Here is a 27306-nt window from a genome sequence, read left to right on the forward strand (position 1 = left end):
GCTGCGCCGCCCCCGCCGCCGCCGGGCCCCTCCTCCTCGCCTCGGCGTCCGCCTGGCCCTGCGCCGTGTCCCGCTCCCCCGCCAGCACGGCGTTAACCTGGAGGCAGCTGCTCACCAGCTGCACGGCCGTCAGCGTGGCCACCTGGCGGAACTCACGCACCGCGGAGCTGCGGAGTGGTGGGGCCCGCGGGAGGGGGCATGGGTCATCAGACAGGGCAGGCCAGGGGTTCGGGGCATGGGACTGCGACACACAGCGGCCGCACCGGCCGCAGCACAGGCCAGCGTCATGCCTGGCCTCGCAGTCAACTGCACCAGGCGTGCACACCCGAGCAGCCTGCCAAGCACCCGGGGCGACGAACAGCGCACGTGTTGAGGGAGATGACGAGGGCAGTGATGTGGTCCATGAGGTACTGGTCGAAGAGCTGGGCCTTGGCCCCCGACTATAGGAGGAAAGGAGGGCGAGGGATTCTTTTCTTGGGGGGTGGGGGGGGGTCCGGCCCACACTGCCTCAACTGCCTCACAGGCCAGCCAGGAGCCAGGTGGCACAACCCTGCGGCATGCACCCTGACACTCTGGCGCTGCGATGAATCATGCGGAAGCTGCGGAAGCTGGTTCGAGGGCCGTGGCCCGGACCGCGGCGTCGCGGTCCGACAGCGCCCAGGCCACGTACTTGAGGTAGGTGTCGGTCATGTAGGTGGCGGGGGCCAGCAGAGCCCAGGCCCCCACCCCGGCCACCGTCGTGGACCGCACCGCCGGGCACACATCCCTGCGGGGGGGGGGGGGAGGGGGAGGTATTGGGATCTGACGGGGAGGGGTGCCAAAGCTGCATAAAGAGGCGTGGGTGGATGGAAGAGAGGTGCGGGGAGGTGGACGGGCGCGAGGGTGGGCGGCCGTCGCGGCAGCCCCTCTGTGCGGCACCGCGCAGACTTCCCCACCAGGACGCGCCACACCCCACGCGTCACCTGAAGCGGTGCGCAAAGACGCCCTGGAAGAGGGCATCGCAGTACGCCGCCAGCTCGCCGACGCGGGAGTGCGCGGCGCCGGCGGCGCGGCGGAAGGCGGCGGCGCGCTGCGCCGCCCCCGCCGCCGCCGGGCCCCTCCTCCTCGCCTCGGCGTCCGCCTGGCCCTGCGCCGTGTCCCGCTCCCCCGCCAGCACGGCGTTAACCTGGAGGCAGCTGCTCACCAGCTGCACGGCCGTCAGCGTGGCCACCTGGCGGAACTCACGCACCGCGGAGCTGCGGAGTGGTGGGGCCCGCGGGAGGGGGCATGGGTCATCAGACAGGGCAGGCCAGGGGTTCGGGGCATGGGACTGCGACACACAGCGGCCGCACCGGCCGCAGCACAGGCCAGCGTCATGCCTGGCCTCGCAGTCAACTGCACCAGGCGTGCACACCCGAGCAGCCTGCCAAGCACCCGGGGCGACGAACAGCGCACGTGTTGAGGGAGATGACGAGGGCAGTGATGTGGTCCATGAGGTACTGGTCGAAGAGCTGGGCCTTGGCCCCCGACTATAGGAGGAAAGGAGGGCGAGGGATTCTTTTCTTGGGGGGTGGGGGGGGGTCCGGCCCACACTGCCTCACAGAATCAAGAGGCCAGCCAGGAGCCAGGTGGCACAACCCTGCGGCATGCACCCTGACACTCTGGCGCTGCGATGAATCATGCGGAAGCTGGTCGCTGCGATTCCCCTGGCTCATGCGGGTCCCGGCTTCAGGCCTGGGGAATCAGTCGTGCCACACACCTCTCGGACCAGGGCCGACCAGAACTCCAGGTATGACGCACGGAATGCACGCTGCCCCTTGGCCTGGAACTGGGGGCTGAGACCGAGCTGCGAGGGGGATGGGTGCGTGGTGGGTCCCTTGCTGTCTCCATACCAGCCACGCATTCATCGTCATGCAGTTTCCATGCTGGACGTCATCGGAGCTGCACACAAACATGTGTGGCCTGAGGACCCACATCCTTCCCATGCCGCACCTGCATGGCGGTGTCGTCCGCTCGCTTGCGAGTGTCATCGGCAGACCCCTGCTCAACGTCCTGCACCGTCAGGTTGACGCCGAACACGCCACATGCCTGTCGTGGGGGGTGGCTGTATGCGGTGAGGGAAACCTGTGCCCTGGCAGCAGGCAGTTGACCAGTGCGTTTGTCTTCCTGGGAAGGACTATTTGAGCACGAGGCCATGTGCAGCAGGTCGCTACCTGGAGCAGGAAGTTGAGCAGCTCTGCCGTGGCCGTTCTGCGGTCTGCTGTATACCGAGTGGTCCAATCCCGAGCAGCATCTGCGGCAGCACTGGGCTGTCGGACAGCTTCTGCAAAGGGTGCATGGAGAGGGCATGGGGACCAGCATTGGATTGGACACATTCTTGCTTCAAGAGCATGCAAGCTGGCTCGAAGGGCCGCCATAGCGCTCATTTGCATGACACTCTCGCGCACCCAGGAGTGAGCCAGCTGCAAGAGCCACAGTCGCCTTGGCTGCCGTCTGTCGCGCCGCTGCTCGCGCAGCAGGCCGGCGAGCTGACGGCGCGAGGGCTCCCCTGGTCTGCATAGTGCAAGATTGCATCGTTTGAAATCATGAAGTCTATCCTGAGCACCTCTGCGCACCTCGCGCACACGTGCAGGTGCCTCACCTTGGACCGACTGCCCGGGGCTGGTGAGTACACCTGCTGCTCGGCCTCGCTGCCAGAGCTGCCCGACCTGCACGACATCGTGAGAGGTGTCAATGCTCATGTCTCATTGAGATTCTCACCACATCACCCGCATGCCAACTCACTCATCGCTGCTCTCTTCGTAATGTACTGCTGCACTCCGAGTCCGTGTCCGAGCCATTGCGGAGGCAAGGCAGGAGAACGTCACACTGTGTGGTACCTGCGCGTCTGAGTAATTACAAGCATGTTGATGCCAAGGCGGCACGCATGCGTCCGGGTCATGAGAGGCATGCTTCCGATGTCGCGGGTCTTGATCCGCCGGGTCTCATTTGAAAATTTCAAAGTGGCGCGCTCTCGCACCTGGGGAATCGATGGTTCGTCAAGATGATTGTTGAAGCAGGATCTCAACGTACACTAGAGCTATCAACTGGCAGATTGCTGCGGTTAATGCAATTTTGGTGAGGGGCTGCCAAACTTCACGAGGTTGTTAACTTACACAAGATTTTGGGGAATGAAACCATGGGAGGTGTCCGACATAATGCCCTCATGCGGTGAGGATATGTTGTGAAGCTTCCATGGAGGCGACAGGCAAAGGATCTTGCCTGGCACCATGTATCACAGCAGTGTTGCAGAACACACAGTCTCAGCTATTCCCACAGCACTTTCTTTTCACTCAAGAGCCTCTGCAGCAGGTGACTGAAGCCTTGCAACAATGTTACAACTGGGGACCGATCAGGAATGTAGTGAAAGAGCACCAGCATTGGCACCACGGACACTCGCGAGACTGGAGCAATGCAGGACTGGGTTGGACTGGATGCACAGTGGAAGAAGGGGCTGGGTGAGCAGGCTCCAAGGCAGGACGGCTGGGATCTGGACGACCACAGGTTACGGATTAAATGAGAGGGGATTCTTGTGCAGAGATTCAACCAGACAGAACATCGACCTACTGATGAGACATATCGGGAATGAGGTTGCGTGGGTTGCTCAGGCACGCCTTGGCATGGCTGTTGCCTGGTGTTGAGGGTGGGCTGGGGTTCGTGCAGAAGAGGGATGTGTGAGTTTACCTTTGAGGGGTGCTATGGTATTGCTCAGCACACCGCAGTCTGGTCGCTCCATTCTGGTTGGCCGGTGACAAGGCGGCGGAGCGCTGACGGCGGCTGCCCTGCTGTGCTGCTGGCAGCTTGCCGTCAGGTGCAGCACCGGCCGAGATCGCGCAGAGGCGTCCCTCCGCACAGGTGTCCGGGGCGAGGAGGGTTGCTCGGCGTGCAGCTTCCCCTCCGCCTCCACCTCCCGTGACTTTGGAGGCTGTAGCGTCTCTGGCGGGCGATCGATGCCCTCGCCCCTCGCCTCCTCGGGCCCCTCCCCTGCCAGCCAGGCATGGTCCAGCAGGCGCGCCGCGGAGGGCCGCTCGGTGGAGTTGGGGGCAAGGGCGGTGGCCACAAAGTCAGCCCAGGGCGTCCCCGCCAGGCGCAGCGGGATGTGGGGTGCCCTGGCCGCCCGGATGTTCTCCATCGTGCGCTGCTCGCTGGGGGAGAAAAAGGGGGCCTGGCCCACCACCAGCTCATAGGCGAGGACGCCCACGGCCCAGACGTCCACCTTCTCGTCGTAGGGCGCGATGCCTGCTGCTTCCAGTTCCGCCAGCGATGTCTCCGGGCCCTCCCACAGCTGGCTGCTGGCCGTGCTGCGACCCCGGACCACCTGTGCATCGAGATGTGACTTCTGGCGTGTTTAATTGCATGTGATCAGGAATTTGAATCAGTCCAAGGCCAAGGAGAGTTGCTCGGGCAGGAGGTTCTGGCACCAGGCTCCAACCACCTCATCCCACCTCGGGTGCCATGTAGTCCAGGGTGCCGGCGCGGAGGAAGGGAATCTCCTCGCGCTGGTCGATGGACAGCCCAAAGTCTGCCAGTTTGAGACTTCCCCTTGCATCCAGCAGCAGGTTCTCGGGCTTAATGTCGCGGTGGATGATGGAGGTGGCGTGGAGGGAAGCCAGAATCCGGAGCAGGGGCTTGACCACCGTGGAAGCCACCCAGTCGGCCGACAGGGCGTCCCCAAACCTCATCATGTTGTACAGATCACCTCCGTCGCAATCCTCCTGCGATTCGCGGGCATGGAGCCGGTCGGTGACGAATGAATATAGGTAGGCGTGGACCGGGCCCCTGCGTGCCCCACCAAGCGCAGATGGTACTAGCACACCGTTCCCGTCACCGGGCATCGCCCGGGTGGATGGTCGGGGGCCCCGACCCCTGCTCACCATGATCATGCAGGCCGTCAGGGCAGTCTCGTGCTGGTCCAGCAGTCTTACGACTCCCGGAACATCCTGAGATAGCCTCAGCAATCGCATCTGCGGGGGCCCAGGGCGAGAGGGGTCGATCCAAGTATTGGGTCCCTTGTGGTGGCCGCCTGCCCCTGCATGCCAGTCCGACGAGATACTCGCCAGCCTCACCTCCCGACGCATGGCTCCAAGCTCTCGAGAGCACATGGCATGGATGTGATACCGCTTGGCCACCAGAGTGCCGCCGGCTGGGGATTGGGCCCGGTACACCACCGAGTTTCCACCCCGGTGCAGGGTCTTAAGTCGCGGGTAGGTGTCGGCATGTGCAGCGCTTGCACGGCGGCGAAGGCTGGTGTCCGCCATACACATCGTGCCTACATGATAAGAGTATAGGGTGGAAAATGGGATGAGTCCCCTTGTGTATGGCATGACCTGGGAGGAAGCAGCAGGTGCCGCGTCGAAGCAGTTGGACGCACGTGATTTCGTGCAGTTGCCCATGTGGGGGCAATCGATGGCTCGGGGCCGTGATAACTCCGCTGGGAGCAAGGGTTCCATCTTGTCCCGCATCCTCGTCCCAGCTTCCTTCTCTTTATCAGGGTTCAGGATTAGTGAGTGGAGGAATTTGGCCACCAGGCCTAGAATCATGGCGGAATTGCCACGTATGAGCGCGCGATGTGCGACCTACCGGATGTGTCGCCGTACGGATATCTGGTGAGGACGTGTGCGTGATGAGCATGACTCAGCGAGGATCTCCAGTTTTTTGTGGGAAATTTGCAGCCATGCACGGCAGCTGACCACTCCTCTTCCCCAGGCTCGCCTTGATGCGATGCGGATTCCCCGAGGGGGGAAGACGTGCTAAGCAGGGGCCCTGCACCATTTTTGCCAACGCAGTATTGATCAGGGTGGTCCCACGAAGGTTGCAAAGTCATTCTTCATTACAAGGAAACGGGGGTATTCATTTTTACTCTTCACAACAGGCTGACTAGTGAAGGCTGCAGAGGTGCGCTGCCTGGCCGAGCCGGCGCAGGTGCCGCATCTCAGGCATGGCGGCGGGCACTCCCACCCACTGCCTTGAACATTGCTTCATACCAGGTGCCAATCTTGGTCCCGTGCATGAGATCATTGAACGTGTCGGTCCCAGCCACCGCGCGAATGACTCCAAAAACTGCCAGGTCCGCCAGGTCTGGAGCGTCGCCACCGTGGAATGTGCGCCCCTGCAACCCACGGACCCAGTACTCTGCGTCCTGAAGGGGCAGGGCGGTTGGGAGAGAGGTTGCATGTTGAGGTAGATTGGTACTTGCGACCCTTGTCGCTTGCGGAGGGATTGGCATGGCAACAGCTTGTATGTGTCAAAGGCTGGGTGCGAGACAGGGGCCCAATGGCATGCAAAACATGGGAGCATCAAACACAAGAACCAAACACCAAGACGCAGACGATCCCTGGTTCTAAATGTGCTGTGTCAGCGACCCCTACAGCGCAGCAGAGACATTAAAAAACTTCGCAGCCCTGCCTGCACACCGACGTCAGCCCAGGCTCGCTCACCGCATACAGCTCCTTGCGCGAGTCACCGTCGATGCCGTACTTCTTCTTCAGCCGCCCGCTGAGGGCCCACATCATGCCCGCCCCCGCCACGCGCGCAGCCTCTCGCTGCACCCACCCAAAGTTCCCGTGCTCCGCGATGTAGTCAAACGTCTGCCAGGACTCGCGGGCGTTGCGGTAGATGTTCACGGTGATCACCCGGACGAAGCGAGAGTCCACCCAGCGCCGCCATGTCTCCTCGTCCGACGAGCCCTGCGTGCCGCTGCGGGCGGGCGGGGAGGACGTCGGGGCACTGCCCTGCCCCAGCCACGACCTCCAGCCGCCGGGGGCGGCGGGGGCCGGGGTGGCGGCGCCCCGGCCCACGCTGGCGCTCAGGCGCGAGATGATGGCGGAGGAGTCGTTGAACTGCTCGCCGTCCATGACGACGACGGGGACCTTCTTGTACTCTGACCACTTCAGCTCCGCCTTGGTCAGGGGGTTGACTTCCACGCAGGCGTAGGGGATCTGGGGAGAGGGAGGTGCCGGGTCGTGGGGTCGTCTGGGCGGCCAGGCATTCCGGGGTGCATACAGAGCTTGTCATCAGCAAGAGGTAACAGTGGGGATTGCCAGCTTGCAGACAAGGATGTGTGACTCTGGGGGGTGTCGTCTAGTCTGTGAAAATCCTAGCGACCCAAGCATGCTGCGAATGCCAATCAGTACCAGCCCTTTCCCAGCAACACTGCACTGCTCGCCCTTTGAACCCATGTCGCGCACCTTGTGGTAATCAAGGAAGGCCTTGACCTTGCAGCAGAAGGGACACACTTCGTACTGATACAGGACGATGCTCTCGGGGAGGGGCAGGGGGGTCTTCGGCAGCGAGTAGACGTCGAGTGGCTGCATGTGGAGTGCAGGGGGTTAGAGTCTGGAGCTTTGAGGTAATGCTCGCACAGAACACGCCCCTTTGCAAACCAGAGTTGTGTCTCCATGAAAGGGACACGTATTAAGAGAAGAATGACCAGCACAACTCTGTCCAAACCTACAGGATCTGCAGGGCTGGGAGCCTTGATTGCCGCTGTGCTCTCATCGCGGGCATGTGCAGGCATGGCAAAGTAGATGGACGCCGCACTGCCGACCAGGAGAGCTGCGGCGGCAGCTCCCTTCGATGACCGCGCAGCTGTCGCTGCTGTGCCGGCGCATGCCGTGGCCAGGGGCCTGTGGCAGAGGGCAGGGGCTACATTGTGACCATTCCAGCCTCACAACATCCACGGACGCCTGGCGGCTTACAGCACCACGCACCTGGAACCTCTGATGGCTACTAAATCTATTTCTGGAGTCACATCAAGTGCGGAACGTGCCTGGCGCGCCAGGCGCCCTATCGCCCTCAGGCGTTGCATGGGCGTCGCGACGGAGCACCAACAAGGGTACTGGCGAGGGGAAGATGGCGTAATATGCCGTGCTCTTTCCAGAATCTTCCGTTTGTATCGAAGTGGATCCAAGCAAATATAAACGGCTCGAGCCAGGTGAGTTCCTGTCCAGCATACAGGGCACGTCATGCATCGCATGATCTCGCTGACTCTGCTGGAGAATGCACGATGCTGGGCTCGTAGATACTCCATGTGATAGCAAGGGCGTATTATGCGCTCGAGTTTAAGCTATCATCGACACCTGCGCCAATGATGGGCGCTCCTTGCCCTGAACCTGCATGTGCACTGGGGCCATAACCAAGAACTTGCCGATGGAGGATTGCGAGACTTTGATAGTATGCAATGGCCCGCTCTGGGGCTAGAATGGATATTATGTACGTTAAAAAATTTCTAGCACTAATATCACGGCCTTGATCCAACTCCGCCAGGCCGTCGCACGACATATACAGCCTGACATGTACAGAGACGACCGCCGACCAGCAGCGCGCTGAGTGACTTGGTAGCCATGGATCCTCGTCAGGAGCAGTCCATGGGAGTGTGTGGATCGAAACACACTGCCATGGATAGCCCACCGCCCCATAGAGCACCCGCTGCGAGGCCCGTATGCCCTAGGCCGGATCCTCCTTCCCCAACCCCGGATGATTGCGCGGCCAGAGGCCGGGCTGTTGGCCGAGCAATCACCCTCCCCAAGCGCCTGGCTCCCAACACTGAAACTCATGGAGCAGAGCGAAGACTGGCCCGGCGCAGCGAAGGGGGAACACCGCTCAGGCGTCTCGCGATGCTTGGGCTTGGGGATCTCCAGAACCTGCTCTTCAGTGTCATTCCGAGCCATCCGAAGCCAGCAGGGACAAGGGAGATGTTAGGTGGGCTGTAGGTGTAAAGTCAACATGTGTGTCCAGCGTCAAGGGACTGGAGGGTATGGTTCTGAGGCCTGGCTGGATTTTGTGAAGATTGGGTTGTTGAAGGCTGATGAGCACGGAGCAGCGCACAAACTCTTGCTGCTTCCGGTCGACATAGATACTTGAAAACCATAAGCCCACTTTTTCTGCATCCTCCACCCAGCACGAGCGCTCAGGGCCAGCCGTCTTGCGCCAGACCTGACGCCCGAGAGCCTTTCGGCTGTCATCGACGCAATGGGTCCCATGTCCATGTCTGAAGGAAGGGCGGTGGTCACCCCCGGGGAGAGCAACGACGCCTCACTCTTCGTGCTGGAGTCTGGCATTTGCACCATGATGGGCCCCTCTGCAGAGGGCTCCCACCGCACATGCAGCGCTGGCAGGTGAGCTTAATGTTTGAAGCATGTTTTACTGGCATGAGAACTACTTCCCAAGGACCAGCAATGTAGCTAGCTTAACAAACACTCCTGCTGCCTCTTACATTGTCCCTGCTGCACTAGAAATATCCCCAACCCCCCCACTCAACGCCACACAGCATGTTTGGGGACATTCGCCTGTCTGGCATGCTCAGTGAGACGGTGCTGGCCACTGTCATGGCAGCAACGCCCGTGAAGCTGTGGACTATCGAGCATGCCATGGTGGTTGCCGTCTGCCGGGGAGTGGGGCGGAGTCTGCCAGGCCAGCAGCCAGCCCCCGCACAGACGCGGGAGGGCCAGGCCGGCGAAGCAGGGCCCCTGCTCGGCGTTCGCGAGGGCAGAGACTCGCCTCCTCTTCAAGGGGAGTCAGTCGAGCAGCATGCGGCCAGAAAGGCCGCACACGCTGCAGGGCCCATGGTGAAGTCTGTGCCCGTGCCGCTGCCGTCGGAGCCAGACCTCATCCGTGCCAAGCATGCTCTGGTGCAGACTCTGCAGGATGAGGTGGGTGCCTGATGGTCCTGCTGGCCCCCTGAGGTGCGAGGAGGCCATGCGCCCTCTCTGCTCAACTCTGCTCGCCAGCTGTCGCCCACTCTCCTCCTCTCCAGCCCATCGCGCTGCATGAGCTGGAAAGGATCGCAATTCTGGGCACCGGAGCCTTTGCCTACGTCGTGCTGGTCAGGTGCAGGGGCCGGGTGCATGCCCTGAAGGTGCTGTCGAAGAGCCATGTGATGGCAAAGGGACTGCAGGTGGGTTTGGTGGGGGTGGAGGGGCCACGGAATGAGTTCTGTGGGTCTCCACGCGGATACTGTCAGTCCCCGGCTTCTCGCACAAGTGCCCAGTATGCCCTCCACACAGATGCATGTGCTGCGCGAGAAGGGAATCATGAGCTCCCTTTCCTCGGCTTTCCTGGTCAACATGGCGGCGGCCCTGCAAGACAGCCAGTGGTAAGATGGAGGGAGCAGGAAGGGGAGGGAGCATGAGTTCAGACTTGCCAGAGCCATGCCATGCACATGGAGGGGTCTGCATGCACAGACTTTTGGCACCTCATCCCCATGTGCAGCCTGTACATGCTCCTGGACTTTCAGCAGGGCGGAGAGTTTTTCACCTATCTCCAGGTGCAGATCAGGGGGACCATACAGGGTGCCAGCAGCAATGCATCTGGGGAAGCAAAGGCTCCTGGGTGCTGCTCGCTATGCTCCCACACTGCTGGCCAGGCACTCTGACCCTGCTCATCGGCTGACCAAGCATCTTCCATCAACATCCCGGTTGCAGAACCGCACAGATCCACTCTCAGAGTCCAGTGCCAGGTTCTATGCAGCATGCGTGGTTGCAGGACTGGAGTACATGCATTCCAAGGGCGTGGCCTGGAGGTGAGGGGGCCAGGCTTGATTGGTTTCTGAGGCTGGACTCAACCTTACTCGTGTTTCCATCCAAAGACCAATTGGGAACAGCTCCACATTTGAGTTTATCTGAACCTAGCAGCATCTCCTCAAACCCGTACACGATTCATTGGAACAGGGATCTCAAGCCCGAGAACCTCCTGCTGGACGGCCGAGGGTACCTGCGCCTGGCCGACTTTGGGTTTGCCAAGCGAATCGCGCCGGGGTCAAGGAGTTATACCCTGTGTGGCACCCCCGAATACCTTGCCCCGGAGATCCTCATGCAGTCTGGCCACGGTCTGCCTGTGGACTGGTGAGCTGGGTGGTAGGTAGCATGTGTGCATTGGGCCCGTGCTGACATGCATTTGGCTGCCCTTTGCACCGATTATCCCGACTCGTGTGTGAAGGTCAAATAATGTACCTCCTCCCACTGCCAGGTGGGCGCTGGGAGTCCTCCTCTATGAGATGGTGGCCTGGACCCCTCCCTTCCACCAGGAGGAGAGGGCAGTCATGTTCCGAGCCATCTGCAGCGCCAACTACACCATGCCTGCCTACTTCAGCAAGGTTTGTGGGGCCAGTTTGTGCAAGACTTGGTGGTCCTCCATCTCAGCGATGCATGGTCCCATTCTTCCTCTGCATGAGCCTGCAGTGTGTCCACCATATACAAGCCCAATCTTGTCCCCATAGAAGCACGCAAGTGAACACTAGCTTGTCAACTTGCGACAGATCATGCTGACCAACAATGGAGGTGCCTCTCCCTGAAACCATCCATCGGCCAATCTGAGCCAGATTCTTTTGCAACCACCCTTCGACAGGACCTCAAGGACCTCATCAGGCGCTTGCTGAACAAGCAGCCCAGCCGCCGACTGGGCACGGTGCAGGTCTGTGGCTGGCCTTGCCCATGTCTGGAAGGCCGTGGACGTCAGATCACTGAGTTCAGTTCCCTTGACCGCTCACAATTCTCAGCCCTGTGCCTTCCCTCTTCCTTCACATATCCTCAACCCCACCTCATCCGGTTTCCCTCTCATCCTATTCCGCTTCCCCCATGCTTGCCCAGGGAGGAGTGAGCGACATCCGGAAGCATCCCTGGTTTGCAGGGTTCGACTGGTCGGCCCTCGTCAGCCAGAGGATGCCTGCCCCTTTCGTCCCAAAGGTAACAAAGCTCTGATTGGCAGGTCACTGCTGACCTGCACAGATGGTGAGCTTATGTCAGATTATAGGACTCTTCACAGCCCCAGTCCCCACCGACCAACTGCGCAGGTTCAAGGCCCAGAGGACATGGCGCACTTTGAGGCAGGGCAGGAGGTGGCACACAAGCTGCTGGGCAGTGGACGCCACGTGTCGGTGGGCACCTTTGCCGACTTTTGAGGCAGCCTGCGCTGTGCAAGGCCATGCCTCGGAGTCTTGACAGTTCCTGCAATTGCGCCATGCGACATGGTAGGGGTCGCGCCAGCGGGGACGCCATGGTCAGTTGAACAAATTACCCCAGGTGCATGATGAGGACCTGGTCCGCCGGCACGATGGTGTTGACAGAGAGCCAGGACCAGTAATGACCCAGGTCCAGCCCACGCCACAGGTCATGCCGTCCTTTCTCCAGCAAGACTTGCACCGTGTGCACCACGGTCACTCCAGCTCCTCCACGATCTTCCGCCGCCGCGCGGGCTTGACCACCACGCTCCCCGGCTTGCTGTGCGCGATGCGGTTCTTGAGCTTCCTTCGCTCTGCATCCATGACCGCCCGCCGCGTCTTGGTGGCCTGTGGCGGCGGTGTGAATGAGTGTGAGAGCGACGGCCGGGTGGCCTGTATGTAGCCGCGCAGGTTGTGACAGCGCCCGATGGCCGCGTCGGCAGCGCAAGCGGCAGCGCCGAGGCGTGCTGCGATGGGGTCGCGCCCGTGGCGCCCCAGCGGCCATCCGCACACTGTTGCCCCTTCTCCCCTTGAGCACGTCCGTCCATCACAGGTGACACATGCACTCCCTCTATCCCAGCCAATCTCCAGCCTCTCCCCAGTCCTTTTACCCCCCTCCTCCCCACAATACAGTACTCCCCCCATACCTTGTAGATGGCCGTGGGGGTGCGTCGGTTGCCGACCACCCTCCGCACCTCCGGCAGGTGCTTGTGTCGCTCGATGAGCGCGGCGCCGTAGGCCGCCTTCTGGCGCTCTCGCGGCAGCGTCACGCCCAGCTGCTGGGAGGCCTGCGCCTTCCACACGCGCACGTTCATGTCGTCCGACCCCGAGAAGACGTAGGTGCCGTCCCCCGAGAAGCGCACCGCAAACACGCGCTGCTGGCGCTTGGTGGTGTACACCTCGCGCGAGTGCCCGCCGTGCTTGGCGAAGATGCGGAGGGAGCGGTCGTAGCCGCCGGCCACGAACTCGCGGCCCGTGGGCGAGTAGTCCACGTCCATCACCGCGGACACAAAGTCCTGGTGCACGCAGCGCGCGACATCCAGGCGCCGCATGTCATAGGTGTACAGGTTGCAGTCGTCGGAGGCCAGCGTGAAGTGGAAGGCCTCCATGGGGTTCCAGGCCAGCGCGTTGGACTTGGTCTGCATGACCAGCTTGCGCAGGGGGGTGGCGGAGCGCAGGTCGTACAGCGCGACGGAGCGGTCGCCGCCGACGGAGGCCAGCAGGTCGGGCTCCGCGGGGTTGAAGCGCACCGAGGCCACCGTGTCGGCGCCCCACTCAAAGGCGTGCACCGGGTCAGAGCGCGCGTGGTCCCACACACAGACACCGACGCCCGCGGTGGCGAACTGGGAGCGCGCCCAGTGGTGGTCCACGCCGCGCAGGCCGCCGCGCGCGGTCCACTGCAGCACCGGCGAGGCGTCGCGCTCCACGGGCCCGCCGGCGAAGGGCGCGAAGGGCACGCGCCAGAGGCGGGCGGTGCCGTCGGCGCCGGCGGACACGGCGACGTCGCCGGAGGGGGCCACCGCCACGCCGGTGACGGCGCCGGCGTGGCCCACCAGGCGGCGCAGGCAGCGCCGCGCGGCCACGTCCCAGAGCCGGACCTCGCCGTCGGCGGTGCCGGACAGCAGGCAGTTGAGGCGGGCGGGGGAGCGGGCGAGGCAGGTGATGCCGTCGGTGTGGGGGAAGGCCGCCAGGAAGGGGCGCGCAAACAGCCGGTCCAGCTTGGCTGCAGGGTCGGGGTGGTGATGTCGAGTGTTGTTTCGGAATGGGGGGGGGACGAGAGGTCAGCCAGGGTGCGTAGACGCTCATGGGGAGTGACCTTGGGAAGGCAAAGGTGATGGGAAGTCCACATTCCAGTCTCAGCATCCTCCTCCAACACCACCCCACGAAGGTCCTCACCGGCATTCAGGGCCCTCGTGTACTCCTTGGCCTTCTCAAAGGGGTGCAGGGCCGGGTCGAGGTTGCGGTGCACCTTGAGGACATCCTGCGACCGGGTGCGGGTGCACGCCTCCTCGCTCCTGTTGATTACCTTCACCTTCATCGCCTGCCGCACGCCCTGGGGTCTCCTCCTCGACGGCCCGACTGCTGCGCGTCACGAGGAGCAGGTAGCGGACGCCAGGTCGGAATTCAGACCGATGAGCCTCTAAATTCGCTTATCCTTCGGCAGCAAGCTCAGAAGCCTCGCGGGGGCAAGCCGATATGTAACGGTGAAATGCAGTGATAGCATTCCAGGAGCAGGCGAGAAGAACACTTCGCTATATACTTTTGTGCCACATATACCAGAGGTATGAATGTACATGCAAGGGCTTACTACACCCTGGTGGCAGAAGTGCAAGCCGAATGGCGCCTGGTCGTCAGGGCGCGAGTACGGTGGATCTTCGTGCTTTCCAAGGTATGTTGCCACCCCCTTCATTCCAAACACAGACAATCGATACGGTTCTGTGATTGCTTGGAGGTCGGGCCGAGTTTCCATTTGAAGCCAAGATCAACCCCTCGGACTCGTGCATGCCGTGCAAGACCCCAGGAAAGGAGCTGAGAAGAGGACTGGGGTGCTGGGTGAGTTATAATTGTGGGTGTCTTGACGATTCGGGCCGAATACTCCTCAGCGCCGGCAGAACGAGGCCAAGCCATCAAATGTTGGCCATGTTGAGAGTATAGGGAGCGCTTGGTCGGGTGTGGGAGCTGCTTGCTCATTGCGCTTCATTCAAGAGGCTGCCATTCCGAGTCCTGAATCTACCGAGGGCCAGGCTTTCGCCCACTTCGGCTCCTGCATTCATTGCACAAGAAAACAATGCCTCCCCCTCCACAGTCTGCAATTCATCACTATCTTCACCCCTCAATCACAGGGAAGCTCAACATGCCTCGCTCTGCCGAGTTCCGGCCTTCCTCGGAAACTTGAAATCACTTCATTACTTCCCATACACTCGACCCGCCCGCTTGTCACCGGGGACCGTCGAAATACCGATCCACCCCCGTCTGCCGTCCTCCGGTCCCAGAACCCTTCCCTCCGTCCCTAGAGCGGCCAATCCAGCTTCCTGCTGCGGCTCCAGGCCGGCGGTGCTCAGACCCCATGGCGCCCTCGGCCGTCGCCCAGCCCAAACGCACGCCCTCGCGCCTGGGCATGGGAACCCTGCCCGGGCCGGAGTCCGACGACCGCCCCAAGCGGCGACGCACCGCCGCCGCCCAGTCGCTGGCGGTGCTGCACCTGAGCACGCTGTCCTCCTCCTCCTCCAGCGAGAGCAGCAGCAGCGGGTCGGAGTCCGCCAGCAGCAGCAGCAGCGGGGGCAGCACGGAGGTGGACTCCGACTCGGAGCGCATGGGGGAGGGGCCCAGCGGGCGCCGGGGAGACACGGCCTGGTCGGTGAGTGTCTGGTGCTGGGTGGCGGAGTGGTGTTGCAGTGATCGAGGGTGGCTGGGTGATACCCTGGCCCACAGGGGGGTATATGACTGAATGTTTGGTATGGTGTGCTCACTGGGAGGCGATCGAGTGAAGGGTGTGCAGCAGAGCCACGGTGCAAGGCTCAAATCATGTGCAGCATAGGCCATTTGGCAGTCCTCTGCCGAGCCTGAGCCATTCCAGTTTCATCCCTTCTCCATCCTCTGTGCCATGCCAGGCCGGACTGAATGCCACTGGGCTGTCAGAGGAGGAGCAAGGGATCCTGCCCCCCGGCATGAACAGGACGCTGTATGTGCGCCTGCGCAACCGCATCCTCAATCGCTGGAGGAAAAATGTTGGGCGCTACTGTGACCAGGAATCGGTGGTGGCCAGCGTTGCAGAACCTGAGCGAGCAGCGGCCCTGCTAGCCTGGAAATTCCTCACACGTAGGCTTTGGCGATTGTAGTGACTGTGTTCATGAGGCTGAAGAGGCCCAGGGGGTGGGGGAGGGATGGTGGAACTCTGGAGGGGTGATGGCTGGAAAACACCTCTTTGCCATTGCGACTGATTGACATAGGGGACATTCCCCTGTCTCTCTCCATGGCCTGACAACCCCAAACACCCAATGCCTTCCGTCACCTTTCCCACGGTCATCGCAGTCAAGGGCTACATCAACTTTGGCGTGTCGCCGGCGGTGTCTGCGCGCATGCGGGCCACCACCGACGCGCGCGGGTCCGTGGTGGTGATCGGCGCGGGGTGTGCAGGGCTGGCAGCTGCCCGGCAGCTGCGCACCTTTGGCTACCGGGTGGTGGTTCTGGAGGGCCGCAACAGGCCCGGCGGCCGCGTGCATACTCTGCGCCTGGAGGTGAGCGGGGTCGGTGGTGCAGGAGGGTGGGCGCCGGAGTGGCAAGTTCCTGGTGTCCACGCTGAAAGTGCAAAGGCTGGCGGATGGAGTGGACCTGGACGGTGACATCTGCCTTTGTTTCCATCCACGCCTGGAGGTCCACTGCTCTGGAGCATGGGCGATGGCGCGACGCACCGCCGTGCCTCCTCCCGACGGAGGGCGAGCCCCCCTCTTCCGCCTGCTTGCAGGGTCCCGGCGGTGTGGCGGCGGTTGGGGAGCTGGGCGCCTCCATCATCACGGGGGTGGATGGCAACCCAGCGGCCATCATCGCCACGCAGCTGGGCATCCCCATGGCGACCATCCGCACGCACACACCGATCTACCTCGAAGGGGGGGTGGAGGCCAATAAAACCCTCGACGAAAAGGTCAGTGGGGACAGCCAGAGACTTTCATCGGATGGAGAGTCACCCCTGCCCGGCATGCCTGGGACTATCCTCGAGCCGGACTGGTGGTGGGTCTCTGTTCCTGGAGAGGACAGGCGGGTGGGAAGACAGCTCTCCATGCCTTCCACGCATGCGATGTGGGACATGCATTCCCTCTTCCACCCTCACTCGGACCCCCATACCTTGTCAACCCCCAAGGTGGAGGCCCACCACAACTTCCTGCTGGACGAGTGCCACCAGATCCGGGAGCGGCTGGCCGCCGCCGGCGGCGACCAGCCCCTGGGCCAGACCTTGGAGGCCCTGTGGACCGAGCACCTGCCCCGCCTGGGACTGGCCTCGGCCGCAGACCTGGCCCAGGCGCGGCAGCTGTTCGAGTGGCACCTGGCCAACCTGGAGTTTGCCAACTCGGAGCGGCTGGACAGCCTGTCCCTGCGCCACTGGGACCAGGACGACCCCAACGAGCTGCCCGGTGCGCACACCTTTGTCCCCGGCGGCAACGCGCGCTGGGTGCGCGAGCTGGCCCGCGACCTGGTGATCTACTACGACTCCCCCGCCCGCGCCGTGCACTACGGGGCGCGGGGGGTGGAGGTGCACACGCCGCGGCACACCTTCCGGGCGGATGCCGCCGTGGTCACCGTGCCCCTGGGCTGCCTGAAGGCCGGGGATGTGGAGTTCAGGCCGGCGCTGACGCCGCGCAAGCTGGGCGCGGTGGCGCGCATCAACTTTGGGACGCTGAACAAGGTGGTCCTCCTCTTCCCCCACGCGTTCTGGGGCGGGGAGCTGGACATGTTTGGCCGCGCCACGCCCTCCCCCGACCACCGCGGCGACTCCTTCCTCTTCTACTCCGCCGACGTGCTGTCCGGCGGCGCCGTCCTGGTCGCCCTCGTGGCAGGTGCATCGATGGGGCCACCCAAGGGAGGTGGCCTCACCTACATGGGGGCCTGGCTGATCATCAACATGGTGCCCAGGGTTCTAAATATCAAGCACTCCCTGACGTCGCCCGGTATCCCTCCACCCCAGCCCTGTTCTCGCGCCTCAAATCCCCCCTCCAAATCCCTCCCCCACAGGTGCCGCCGCAGCTGAGTACGAGACGCTGACCGCCACGGTGGCCACCTCGCGAGTCATGGGCACGCTGCGCGCGCTGTTTGAGCCGCGGGGCATTCGCGTCCCGGCACCCCTCCAGGCCGGGGTCACGCGCTGGGGCTCCGACCCCATGTGCCGCGGCTCCTACTCCTCCCTCTCTGTCGGCGCGCTGGGCGGCGCCGACTATGACGTCCTGGCGGAGAACCTGGGGGGGAGGGTGAGACTGGGGCAGTGGGCGGTGGGCGGGGAGGGGAGGGGAAGGCGGGTGCGGAGCTGGTTTGGTCATCTGATGGGGGTAGAGGCGGCTGCACAGCAGCTTCTTAGCTACCGCGGAGGGCCACCTCCAGCCCCGGACCCAGCCCCGCTGCACTGGGCACAGAGTCTTCCAGCCGCCACGGCTGCGCAATCTCATCTCTCTCCCCCCTGCTCACCATCCCTCCCTCCCGCCTGGCTTGATACCCGAAGGTGTTCTTCTCGGGCGAGGCGACCAACCGCAAGTACCCCGCCACGATGCACGGCGCCCTCATCTCCGGCTTCGCCTGCGCCGCCAACGTCCACGCCTGCGCTCAGCGCCTAGCCCTGGGCCTAGCCACCTGCTCGCCGCCTCTGAAGGAGGAGGAGGCCGTCGGGAAGCCCGCCCCGCCTCACTCGGTGCCCGTGCCGTCGCATCGATTTGCGCGTGCGCGAGCAGAGGACTCAGCGGCAGCGGACGCGTGGGCAGAGGACGCGGGCGCGGCAGCCGCATGGGTCCATCACGCAGGTGCGCCCCCCGTCGGAGCCGGCGGCGCACGGGCGCCCTCCGCCCAATCAGACGGCGCACGCGCGCCCCCCGGTCAGCCCTGCCCCGCCCCGGCGACCCTCGTTCAGGCCATCCTGGAGCGCACACGTCACGGCGAGGCCCCGCCCGCCGAGGCCCCGCCCGTCGAGGCGCGCCCCGCCAAGGCGCCGCCCAACCCTGCGTCCCGGCAGGCGGCCTCGCCCGCGCGCGCCTCGGAGCCGGCGGCCTCGCCCGCCCCCGCACCCATGCGGGCGGCCCGCAGCCAGGCCCCGCCTGCCTGGGAGGAAGACCTGGCTCGCGTGGAGCGCGTGCTCGCGCTCCACCCCCCAGACCTGGAGTTTGGCCACTTCACCGCCATGCACGGCCCCCGCGCCCAGAGCCTGCTGACGTGGTGGGTGGAGGGCCGGGCGGGGCCCCGCCCCCTGGCCATCCACAGCGTGCTGTCCACGGCCCGCGTGGAGGACCTGGCGGACTGCCCTGGGGGCGACGCGGCGCGGCTGAGCCTCTGGCTGGCCGGGCCGGGGACCGACCCGCTGCAGCGCGCCGGCTTCCAGCCGCACCACGCGGCCTGGCTCGTGGAGCTGGAGGCGGCGGTGGCGGCGCGGACATAGGGCGCTGGCCGAGCGTGGTGTGCTGGACCGGGGCGCAGGCGGGGGCCGAGGCCCCGCTGCTTCCTGGCATGAGGGCTGGACCGGGCCGGTGTCCAGGCGCTCGGCGCCCTGCTGAGGGCCACGGCCCGAGCCAGGAGCCCCGCGTACGGCTGGATCTGGCGCTGGGGTGTCCACCTGCACTGCCGCCCCCCCCCCCACAAAACCCTCTGCCGTGCCCGTCTGTACCTCGCTGGAGGATATCACTCACGATATCTCATGCAGTGCAAAGTTCTCAGGGAGTTGGGGCAGCAAAGGGCCCAACGCTGTCCATCGGAGGCACCAAAACTGCGGGGATGTTGCTGCGCAATGCTGGGCATGGTCGGCACGCAGGAGCAAAGGGGGGTCACTCACAAGACTGAGGGAGCAAGGGTCTCTAGTAGCAGGAAGGAGAGTGTGAAGGGATCAGGGGAGCGAGCCGGGATGTGCCGAGGAAGGAATGCAGAAGGGGCGGTTTGGATGCTCCAGGCCCGCTCATCTTGCTGGGAGCATCACCTCCCCCGCCCCGCCATCTCCAGCTGCACGGCGGCCTCCATGATGCCCAGCAGCTGCCTGGCCGTGCTTTCCAGCGTCTGGTCTGCGCAGCCCTGGAGCCTGCAGAGGTTGGGACAGGGTGCGGGTTGAGGTCGAAGCACCGCATTTGCGCTTGGCAGCCCCAAGGAACCCCTTCCCTGTAAGGACTCCGTGCATACCAGGAGAGGCAAAACCGCCCACCATGCCCGCCTTCCCCCGTCGGCCCAGCAAGCCCTCCACGCCACCACCCCCAGACCATCCTTACCCCCCCACCTGGCCAGCAAGGCCTCGAAGAGGCCCCGCACCACCCGCTCGCTATGCGCGCTGAGCGCCAGCAGTGCCTGGAACGCGGCGGGCACTGACGGCCCCTTCCTCCCCGAGCCCTCCGCTGCCCGCTCCAGCACCACCGCCAGGCGGTGCATCCAGGCGCACATGACGCCCGCCTCATCCCTGCCGCGGAGCTGCAGCGCCGGCGGCGCTGGCAGCGCGTGGCCCCTGTCTGGGGTCGTCGCCGGCTCCGGCGACCAACCGGGCCGCTCCTCGGCGTCCTCCTCCGGCCTCGCGCCGTAGCCGGTGCGCGCGCGCTTGGCCGCCCTCACGACTTGTGGCGCCGGGCCCGCGGCCGGCGCCTGCCCGCCTGCCTCGCCAAGCCCCGGAGCCCCGGCCCCCGCCCCGCTGCGGAAGGAGCTGGAGGCGGACTCGCCGCTGCTGAGGTGGCGCAGCGAGGCCTCCCCCCTGGCCCCCCTCCCGCCCGCCGGCGAGGCCGGGGGCGAGGCCGCGCCGAGGCCGCGCCCGCCCCCCCAGCCGCACCAGCTCCACGGGGAGGTGCAGGTCCTCCACGCACTTCTCGCTGTAGGCCACACGGTGCTTTCCAGAGTCGCGGCTGTACCCCGTGATGCGGCCGCGATGCAGCTTGCCGTCGCTGGTCCAGCAGACGCACACGTCCTCGCCCACCACGCCGGCGCCGAAGCGCGCCTCGGCCGCGCACTTGAGCCAAGACAGGAGCGTGGCGCGGGAGCCCTCGCCGCAGCCCACCACGTGGATCGACTCCTTCCACTGTGAAAGGAGGGGTGTAGAAGGGGAAGGGAGGCCTGAGCATGAACATGGTCAGCGGTGCCTGGTAGGGAGTGCGCATGGTCTGCCAGGCATGATGCCGCCCATTAACGAGGTATCCTTCTTGCTGGCAGAACCCCTGCTTTGTACAAGACCCTAGATGGCAGTGGCGGGTGCTGCAAGGACCCTGCACACGCGCATCCCTGAGACGGCGGCCCCAAGCGTGGCTGCAGCACCCTCGCCCACCTTCTTGCTGAGCTCCCTGCCGGCCACCCGCTCAAACTGGCTGCACGTCATGATGCGCCCACCCTAGAGTAAAAAGTCGAGGTGTGTGTGTGTGTGGAGCCATTGGTTTGGAATGACCATCCTGCCATGCCGAGTCACGGCTCCTTGCCAGGGCCTGCCATCAATGGCGGAGTCTGACTGCCAACCGCCACCACGTCCCCGAAAGCTAAAAGGTCCCAGCCATCAATCTGCTCCCTCACCGTGCCAATGTCGGTGTCGGGCAGGTCTTCGTACCCGGATGAGATGCAGCGGATGTAGAGGTCCTTGTCATGGCCGCCCAGGAACTCGCCATAGAGGCCATTGCAGACCACCGTGCAGAGGGGGGCCCACCCCAGTTGCAGGACGGGGTGAATGTTGGAACCTTCGACCTCGAGCTCCTTGGCGCATGGCTCGTCTCGGGGCTCCAGCTCGCGGGAAGGTTGGTTGGAGGTGACACAGGCCCCCAGCGGGGCCGACCGCTGGGGCGCGAAGCACCCCGCCAGCAATTCCACGGCCTCCTTCTGTAACATCGTGGGCGGGAACGGCAACGTGAGACTCGATGTCGAGGGATAATGTCTCGACGGCAGGGGCAGGAGTGGGAGACCCGCCTCTCGCCCACGCTCGTTCTGGTACATGCAAAACCCCCGTCACGGAGGGTTGGCTGTCATGCCGAAGGTGCCGGAACCCAGTGCACCAGCAAAAGCGGCGTACGAGGCCGCACGGCAGCTTGATGCCTCCTGCATGCATACCGTGGCCATATCGAGGCTCGTCATGTGGGTCGGGCGGGCCTCGGGTGGGCTACGCGACGGCGACTCGGTCGGTGCCCTACTGTTCCACTCGGCGGTCAGCCGTGGATAGTCGGTCGGCAAGGGGCCGTGAATGCTTCGCAGGAACAAGAAGTACGCGGTAAAAGGTGTGGAATACACCCGTGATCCGCTGTGGATGTGGATATTCGGATGTGTTGTTTTGCAAGGTGCAGGCAAAACGAAAACGTGGCGGAATCCGAACCAGCCAACGCACCTCGGTTGTATGGTATCAACGAGTCGGATCCAGTTACTACTATATGGATTGACACCATTGCATGCGGGCGGCCGAAAAGATGCGGCGCGAAGAGAGGAATCTATCCACGCACGCACGCCTGGTCGGGCGTATTCTTTCAGGGTTTTTTCAATATTCCCTAGCGCGGTGCAGAGCATGAACCCTGCCACCCACTTTCACGAAGGTGGGTTCCCCCGGTGAATCACACGATAATGTACTGAGGCTTCCAAGAGCCCGTTCAAACATCGTCTACGGTTTGTCGCAGGGAGTCATGGCCCCGGGCATGGTTGTGCCGCGGTCGACCGAACGGTCACGTGCACTGCGGCAACGCGACAAGGCTCGGACGCCGGACAACCCACACGACAATGGGCCGAAACTCCAGCTCTAAACATGCAAGTAGTGTACGGACCCCCACACTGAGCTTGAAAGTGTGACGCGCGCCCCTGATGGTCTGCAGTGAAAGCCCTACATGGGCTTGTACCAGCTGACGCCTGGGCCGGCTTGTCCACGGGCTCTTGGACACCACCTCATCCACCCTCCTAAAAAAGCGCGTGACTTTTCGAATGTATGCGAAAGGCTGATTTGGTATCTTTCAGGGCTATGCAAGTACGATGTGCACAACGCAGAGTGCCAAAACCTCAGGGGTGCTCCACTACATGTCTGTGGGAGAAGAAATCGGTAACTGAAGGGTCCACCGTGAGGCGACGCGTAAAAACGTGTCTACACGCGTTGTATTGAGGCGCCTCATTGGGGGATGGCAGCGCACCCTTTTCCTCGATAGCCGCGCGCCCTCGTTGCGCGCCTTCGATCAACGACAGAAAATTTTCACGCATGACAGGCAGCACAAGGAACAGAACGGTGGTTTTTTAATCTTGGTCAGATCAGAATCGAATAGACAGGCCCATTCTGCGATCCTGCCTGTGGAAACACTCCTAGCAGTCCCTCCCTCCGTTGCTTCGCGGCGTAGCCTCGGGACGAAGTGGAGCCATGCCGCCCCGTGCATTCGCAGGGATCAATGATGGGTGCGCATCGCGACGTTGAAGCTGCCTCGCCTCTCACACGCGCAGGTGCTGTGTGTGCTGTTCGCCAGAGTCACCCATCCCCTCCCTCCCACTAAACCACCCCTCACGCCAGGGGCCCGGCCGCCTTCTACTGGGGGCTCCCACCCATGACGCGCCTCCTCCTCACCTGCTTCCTTGTCACCGGACTGGGCGCGCTGGTGGGCGTGCTGCCCTACACCCACATGTACCTGGACTGGCACTACCTCCTCCGGGTCCCGCCCCAGGTGAGGACGGTGCGCCGCGCCGCCAAGCACATGCCCATGCCCGGGGTCCTGCAGGCCGCAGCGCATTCATGCACCCCCCTCCCCACCTGCCCCAGGTCTGGCGCCTGCTCCTCAACTTCACCTTCATTGGCTCGCCCAGCTTTGGCTACCTCATCCGCCTGATCTGGCTGTGAGTTCATGACTTCTGTGCTTTGGGAGTGGGGGAAAGAGGGGAGGAGAAATCTGCGCTTTGTGCTCACTCCTTTGATGCCCCGGCATTGCGGTAGCAAGCCAGGCCGCGCATCACCATCCCCCGGCCCCCTCCACGTAATCGACCCCCACAGAGTACAGTACGGTGGGCAGTACGAGCGCGCCAAGTTTGCGCACAGCGCGGCCGACGCGGCCACCATGCTCCTCTTCGGCATGGCCTCCCTGCTCCTGCTGGACCTGGCCCTTCCCCCCGCCCGCATCGGCTTCCATGGCCTGTCCCTCCTCTACATGCTGGTCTACGCCTGGAGCAGGGCCAACCCCACCGCCCAGGTCTCCTTCATGGGCTTGCTCACCCTGCCAGGCCTCTACCTGCCGGGGGTCTTCGTGGCCATGGACCTGCTCCAGGGCCAGTCTGTGGCGGCCCCGCTGCTCGGCATCGCGGCGGGACACCTGTGAGACAGTGGGGCTGAAGGGGAGGGGAGAATGGCCCATGGCAGCATGGCTTGAGAGTGTTCAAGCCTGGTGCAGGCGTGTCCCGGCCTGAAGCCGCCGCTTGAGGGCTGATTATCCAGCTGCCTTGCCGAAGAGCACGGCGCTATCTCATCCCTCCCTCCCCTCTGGACTTCCCGTTGAATTGCCACAGGTACTACTTCCTCACTGAGGTCTATCCCCTGACCTCTGGCCGGCACATAATTCAAACGCCGCAATGGCTGTGAGTGGCACATCTCTGTGGAGACTGAGCAGGTTCTGGGTACCACATGCTGTGACATCCCTTGCATGTTCGGACTGCAAACTCCCTCAAGTGACTTCGCCCCCCAAAACCCTCTGCACACCATGCAGCGCCCGAGCCATCAGCAGGTGGGGCCTGGGCGCAGTTCCCATCCAGCAGGTCAACCCGGTCAACCCCAGCGACCACGCTTTCCGTGCTTTCACGGGCTCTGGACGACGACTGGCTGGCTGAGAGGTGCTTCGCAGCAGTGCCTCTTGACTGGCCATGCGAAGGCAGCAGCTGTCATGGTTGCTCTGCCAAACTGGTCCTCAAGCACCTGTGCCTACGTGTTTGCTGCGGACCGCAGCCTTACAGACAAGGGACACTGGGGTCCTTGCATGGCTGCATGAAGGTGTCAACACCGGCTGTGCCATATGAGTCTTGCAGGGAAGCGCAGGCATCAGGATGCTGGCGATACACCTGCAGCCTCCTTCAGCTGGGTCTCCAGCTCCCCACTCTGATGCATCTGGTACAGGATGTCGCTGCCGCCGATGAACTCGCCCTTGACAAAGATCTGCGTGCCAGGAGGGGCAATGGTTCAGAAGGGTGTAAGAGTAGAGTGGCACAGACCTGCAACTCAGACCAGTGCGGGCCTGGCAAGGACTGGCCAGCCTGGTGATGCCCACAAGCTCGCAACGCTGCAGTGCAACAAGCATGGCCAGGCCGACCAATTCCTGCTTCCTACTACAACCAACAACCTGAGGAATGGTGGGCCAGTGTGTGAATTGCTTGATGCCTTCCCGGAGGTCAGGGTCGGACAGAACATCCCGGCTGCCATATGGGACACTGTGCAGATCCAGGATGCGGCAGGCCATGTTGCTGAATCCGCACATGGGGCGCTCAGGCTGGCCCTGTATGTGATTGGGACAAGATGGCAGGCGGTCAGGTCGGCAGCTCGTCGACCTGTGAAGGTACGTGAGAGTACACATACGAGCCTTGCCCTCCACCCATACGACAATGCTCGCCTTCATGTATATGAAAACGACATGCTTTGTGACGTCTTCCTTGATCTGCTCCGCCACAGATTTGGAAGCATCACCCTTCGTCTGTGGCTGGAAGTCCTCGTGAGTGTCGGTGCTGAAGGACAGTGGTCGCCCTGTGCACAGTAGACAACGAGGAGATGGCTTGGTCCACGGCGCTCGACAACGGCAGCAGCTTCATATGGGTACCGACCGAGTTCAATCATTCTTCCTTTGTACACCTGTATATGCTGCGTAGATTGGGCGCAGAGTCGAGCCTGCTGGGAAGGCACGACTGGACCGAAGTAGTAAGCTTATGGACGCCATGCTGCCTTATACAAACTGAGCAGGTTATGTCACGAGTTCGGTCCAGAATTTATGGAATGTAATGGCCGATTCATGCACGCATATCGACTCTTCCTCCAACGCTCCTAATGCGAAGCATGGCTTAGAAAGGAACTGGACCCCAGCATGGCCCGCATGGTGCAAAATGAGCACGCTCACCCGACACGATTGGCATACCAATGCGCACACTCTCGCTCTACAGATCATCATCTGAATGACCACTCAGAGAACATCACCTTTGGATGCCCCCCCAAAGTTGACCTGATCTGTCTGACGAGGTGGAGTTGCCACAAAGGGTACGCGAACGACCACTGATCGGTGTCGACGAGCTGCGAACAGTGGTGTCGCATACGAAGGAAAGAAGAACCACACCATGAGCGGGGCTCAGGAAGGAGCTTCCTACGAGGCGATGCAAAGGGTCAAGACCAAATATCATCGCCTCAAGAGCCGGGGCCAGCCAGATGCCGCCTACCAACACCTGGAGGTGAGCTTGGGGCCCAGAGCAAGGGGTGTCGAAGTTGGCCATGCTCAGCTCCCTTGGTGTGGCTGCCTGTTCGGACCTGATGCGCTGTTCACTTTCTTCACACCACTCCCAGGCAGCCATCACGAGCCAGCTGCGTGATCGCAACTTGGCCAATGCCGACGAGCTGATAAAAATGCTGATCCAGGCATTCATGGAGGAAGAGGTCCCGGTGACTCCTAGAATAGCACATCGCTTCATGGAATTCTGGAACAACTATGCGGACCTCGTTGACTCGGACGCGGAAGCCCTGATGCTCCTGGACAGGATGCTCGAAGCAGAACGCTACCTGCATGAAGTAGGGTGAGCCAGGCACAGGACGGTGGGCTGCCGGGGACGGGTGGCATGTGCCCCCGGCTGGCGTTCCTCCCCCATGTGATCAAGACCCTCCCTGCCCCGCGCCCCGCCCAGCTACCCGGTGGAGGACGAAAACGGCATCAGGTGCTGGTTAACAGCACAGCTCAGCATCGGCCCGCTGCTGCTGCGCGCCCGACCCAATCGGGTCGGCCTGGCGCTGAGCCACTTTGCCAAGGGATTCTCACCGGAGCTGCTGTACAGGGGTGGGGCGGGGGTGAGGAGCGTGGGTTAGATCCGGTGGGGTCCGCGGCAGAGCGCTGCCGGCGCCGCGAGCGCGAGTTCACCGACCACCCCCCCCCTGCCGCAGCCATGCTCGCGGCTCTGGAGGACAAGGGCCTACGAGAGGAGACCCTGATGGCCTGGTCCCGCATCGTGCTGACGTATGCCGCGACAGATTGGAGCTTCTATAACGAGGAGCCATTGAATGCACTGAACGAGGGCCTGTCATTCTGGGGCTTCGTCTTCCCAGTTGATAGGGCGCCCGACATTCCCTTGGTCCACTTCATTGAGATGTTCATCACGGTAGGCGTAGGCAATGTTTTGAGGCGGGTTTGACTCGTCGTAGGCGGGTTGTTCGCTGGGTCTGCAATGCCCCTTGAGCCCCAGCTTCAAGTGCCAAGGCAGCCCCGGCTCCCCTTTGTCTGCGCAGTCGGTACAGAAGAAGCTCTTCCCGCTCGCGCGGCTGCTTTTGGCTCGGTATCGGCCCCTCCTCGCGCGGGACCCAGCGCTTGCAAAACTGGCCGAGAAAGCGATAGCCCTGCACTCCGACCCCAGGAAAGCGCGGTCCCGAGATTTCGACTGGGACGCCCTCAAGAGAGGGATCAACCCAGCGTAGATGCATGCGTAGGGCATGCACACCCTTGGGCGTGGAAGGTGATGGTGATTTGCAAAAC

General features: G+C 63.2%; 10 protein-coding genes across 10 annotated transcripts in view; 5 read left to right on the plus strand and 5 right to left on the minus strand.

Annotated features, from left to right (window-relative positions):
* Positions 1 to 4703, minus strand: part of F751_6208 (Serine/threonine-protein kinase Aurora-3) — a gene marked incomplete at both ends in the record, with an annotated part of 10294 nt that extends 5591 nt beyond the window's left edge. Inside the window, one exon of the mRNA XM_011400651.1 lies at positions 4464 to 4703. Coding sequence (XP_011398953.1) covers positions 4464 to 4703 — 240 coding nt within the window. The remainder of the gene's footprint in view (positions 1 to 4463) is intronic.
* A 1247-nt stretch (positions 4704 to 5950) lies between these two features.
* F751_6209 (Prostaglandin E synthase 2) lies at positions 5951 to 7331 on the minus strand (the record flags this gene model as incomplete). The annotated part of the gene is made up of 3 exons (XM_011400652.1): positions 5951 to 6157; positions 6432 to 6956; positions 7206 to 7331. The coding sequence occupies 3 exons, from the start codon at positions 7329 to 7331 to the stop codon at positions 5951 to 5953; spliced, it is 858 nt and encodes a 285-aa protein (XP_011398954.1).
* Positions 7332 to 8997: 1666 nt separating this feature from the next.
* Positions 8998 to 11914, plus strand: F751_6210 (cAMP-dependent protein kinase catalytic subunit alpha; the record flags this gene model as incomplete). The annotated part of the gene is made up of 11 exons (XM_011400653.1): positions 8998 to 9134; positions 9287 to 9668; positions 9773 to 9913; positions 10023 to 10111; positions 10228 to 10282; positions 10440 to 10537; positions 10686 to 10859; positions 10984 to 11110; positions 11362 to 11427; positions 11604 to 11699; positions 11807 to 11914. 11 exons carry the CDS (start codon positions 8998 to 9000, stop codon positions 11912 to 11914), a joined length of 1473 nt encoding a protein of 490 aa, XP_011398955.1.
* Positions 11915 to 12169: 255 nt separating this feature from the next.
* On the minus strand, positions 12170 to 13991 carry F751_6211 (DDB1- and CUL4-associated factor 13; the record flags this gene model as incomplete). The annotated part of the gene is made up of 3 exons (XM_011400654.1): positions 12170 to 12301; positions 12601 to 13676; positions 13850 to 13991. The coding sequence occupies 3 exons, from the start codon at positions 13989 to 13991 to the stop codon at positions 12170 to 12172; spliced, it is 1350 nt and encodes a 449-aa protein (XP_011398956.1).
* Positions 13992 to 14241: 250 nt separating this feature from the next.
* F751_6212 (hypothetical protein) lies at positions 14242 to 14427 on the plus strand (the record flags this gene model as incomplete). Its single annotated transcript, XM_011400655.1, has 1 exon — positions 14242 to 14427. One exon carries the CDS (start codon positions 14242 to 14244, stop codon positions 14425 to 14427), a length of 186 nt encoding a protein of 61 aa, XP_011398957.1.
* Positions 14428 to 15020: 593 nt separating this feature from the next.
* Positions 15021 to 19085, plus strand: F751_6213 (Lysine-specific histone demethylase 1-like protein 1; the record flags this gene model as incomplete). The annotated part of the gene is made up of 7 exons (XM_011400656.1): positions 15021 to 15311; positions 15565 to 15772; positions 15986 to 16191; positions 16419 to 16595; positions 16812 to 17505; positions 17681 to 17913; positions 18162 to 19085. 7 exons carry the CDS (start codon positions 15021 to 15023, stop codon positions 19083 to 19085), a joined length of 2733 nt encoding a protein of 910 aa, XP_011398958.1.
* A 527-nt stretch (positions 19086 to 19612) lies between these two features.
* Positions 19613 to 21481, minus strand: F751_6214 (hypothetical protein; the record flags this gene model as incomplete). Its single annotated transcript, XM_011400657.1, has 5 exons — positions 19613 to 19715; positions 19908 to 20228; positions 20479 to 20690; positions 20934 to 20996; positions 21173 to 21481. 5 exons carry the CDS (start codon positions 21479 to 21481, stop codon positions 19613 to 19615), a joined length of 1008 nt encoding a protein of 335 aa, XP_011398959.1.
* A 1495-nt stretch (positions 21482 to 22976) lies between these two features.
* F751_6215 (Derlin-1) lies at positions 22977 to 24424 on the plus strand (the record flags this gene model as incomplete). Its single annotated transcript, XM_011400658.1, has 5 exons — positions 22977 to 23011; positions 23124 to 23274; positions 23370 to 23443; positions 23598 to 23915; positions 24304 to 24424. The coding sequence occupies 5 exons, from the start codon at positions 22977 to 22979 to the stop codon at positions 24422 to 24424; spliced, it is 699 nt and encodes a 232-aa protein (XP_011398960.1).
* A 208-nt stretch (positions 24425 to 24632) lies between these two features.
* F751_6216 (Monothiol glutaredoxin-S15, mitochondrial) lies at positions 24633 to 25047 on the minus strand (the record flags this gene model as incomplete). The annotated part of the gene is made up of 2 exons (XM_011400659.1): positions 24633 to 24746; positions 24931 to 25047. The coding sequence occupies 2 exons, from the start codon at positions 25045 to 25047 to the stop codon at positions 24633 to 24635; spliced, it is 231 nt and encodes a 76-aa protein (XP_011398961.1).
* A 1052-nt stretch (positions 25048 to 26099) lies between these two features.
* On the plus strand, positions 26100 to 27248 carry F751_6217 (hypothetical protein; the record flags this gene model as incomplete). The annotated part of the gene is made up of 4 exons (XM_011400660.1): positions 26100 to 26359; positions 26468 to 26616; positions 26721 to 26935; positions 27063 to 27248. 4 exons carry the CDS (start codon positions 26100 to 26102, stop codon positions 27246 to 27248), a joined length of 810 nt encoding a protein of 269 aa, XP_011398962.1.
* Positions 27249 to 27306: the final 58 nt, after the last annotated feature.

This window comes from Auxenochlorella protothecoides (genome assembly GCF_000733215.1).
Source record: "Auxenochlorella protothecoides strain 0710 unplaced genomic scaffold scaffold85, whole genome shotgun sequence".
Taxonomy (NCBI): domain Eukaryota; kingdom Viridiplantae; phylum Chlorophyta; class Trebouxiophyceae; order Chlorellales; family Chlorellaceae; genus Auxenochlorella; species Auxenochlorella protothecoides.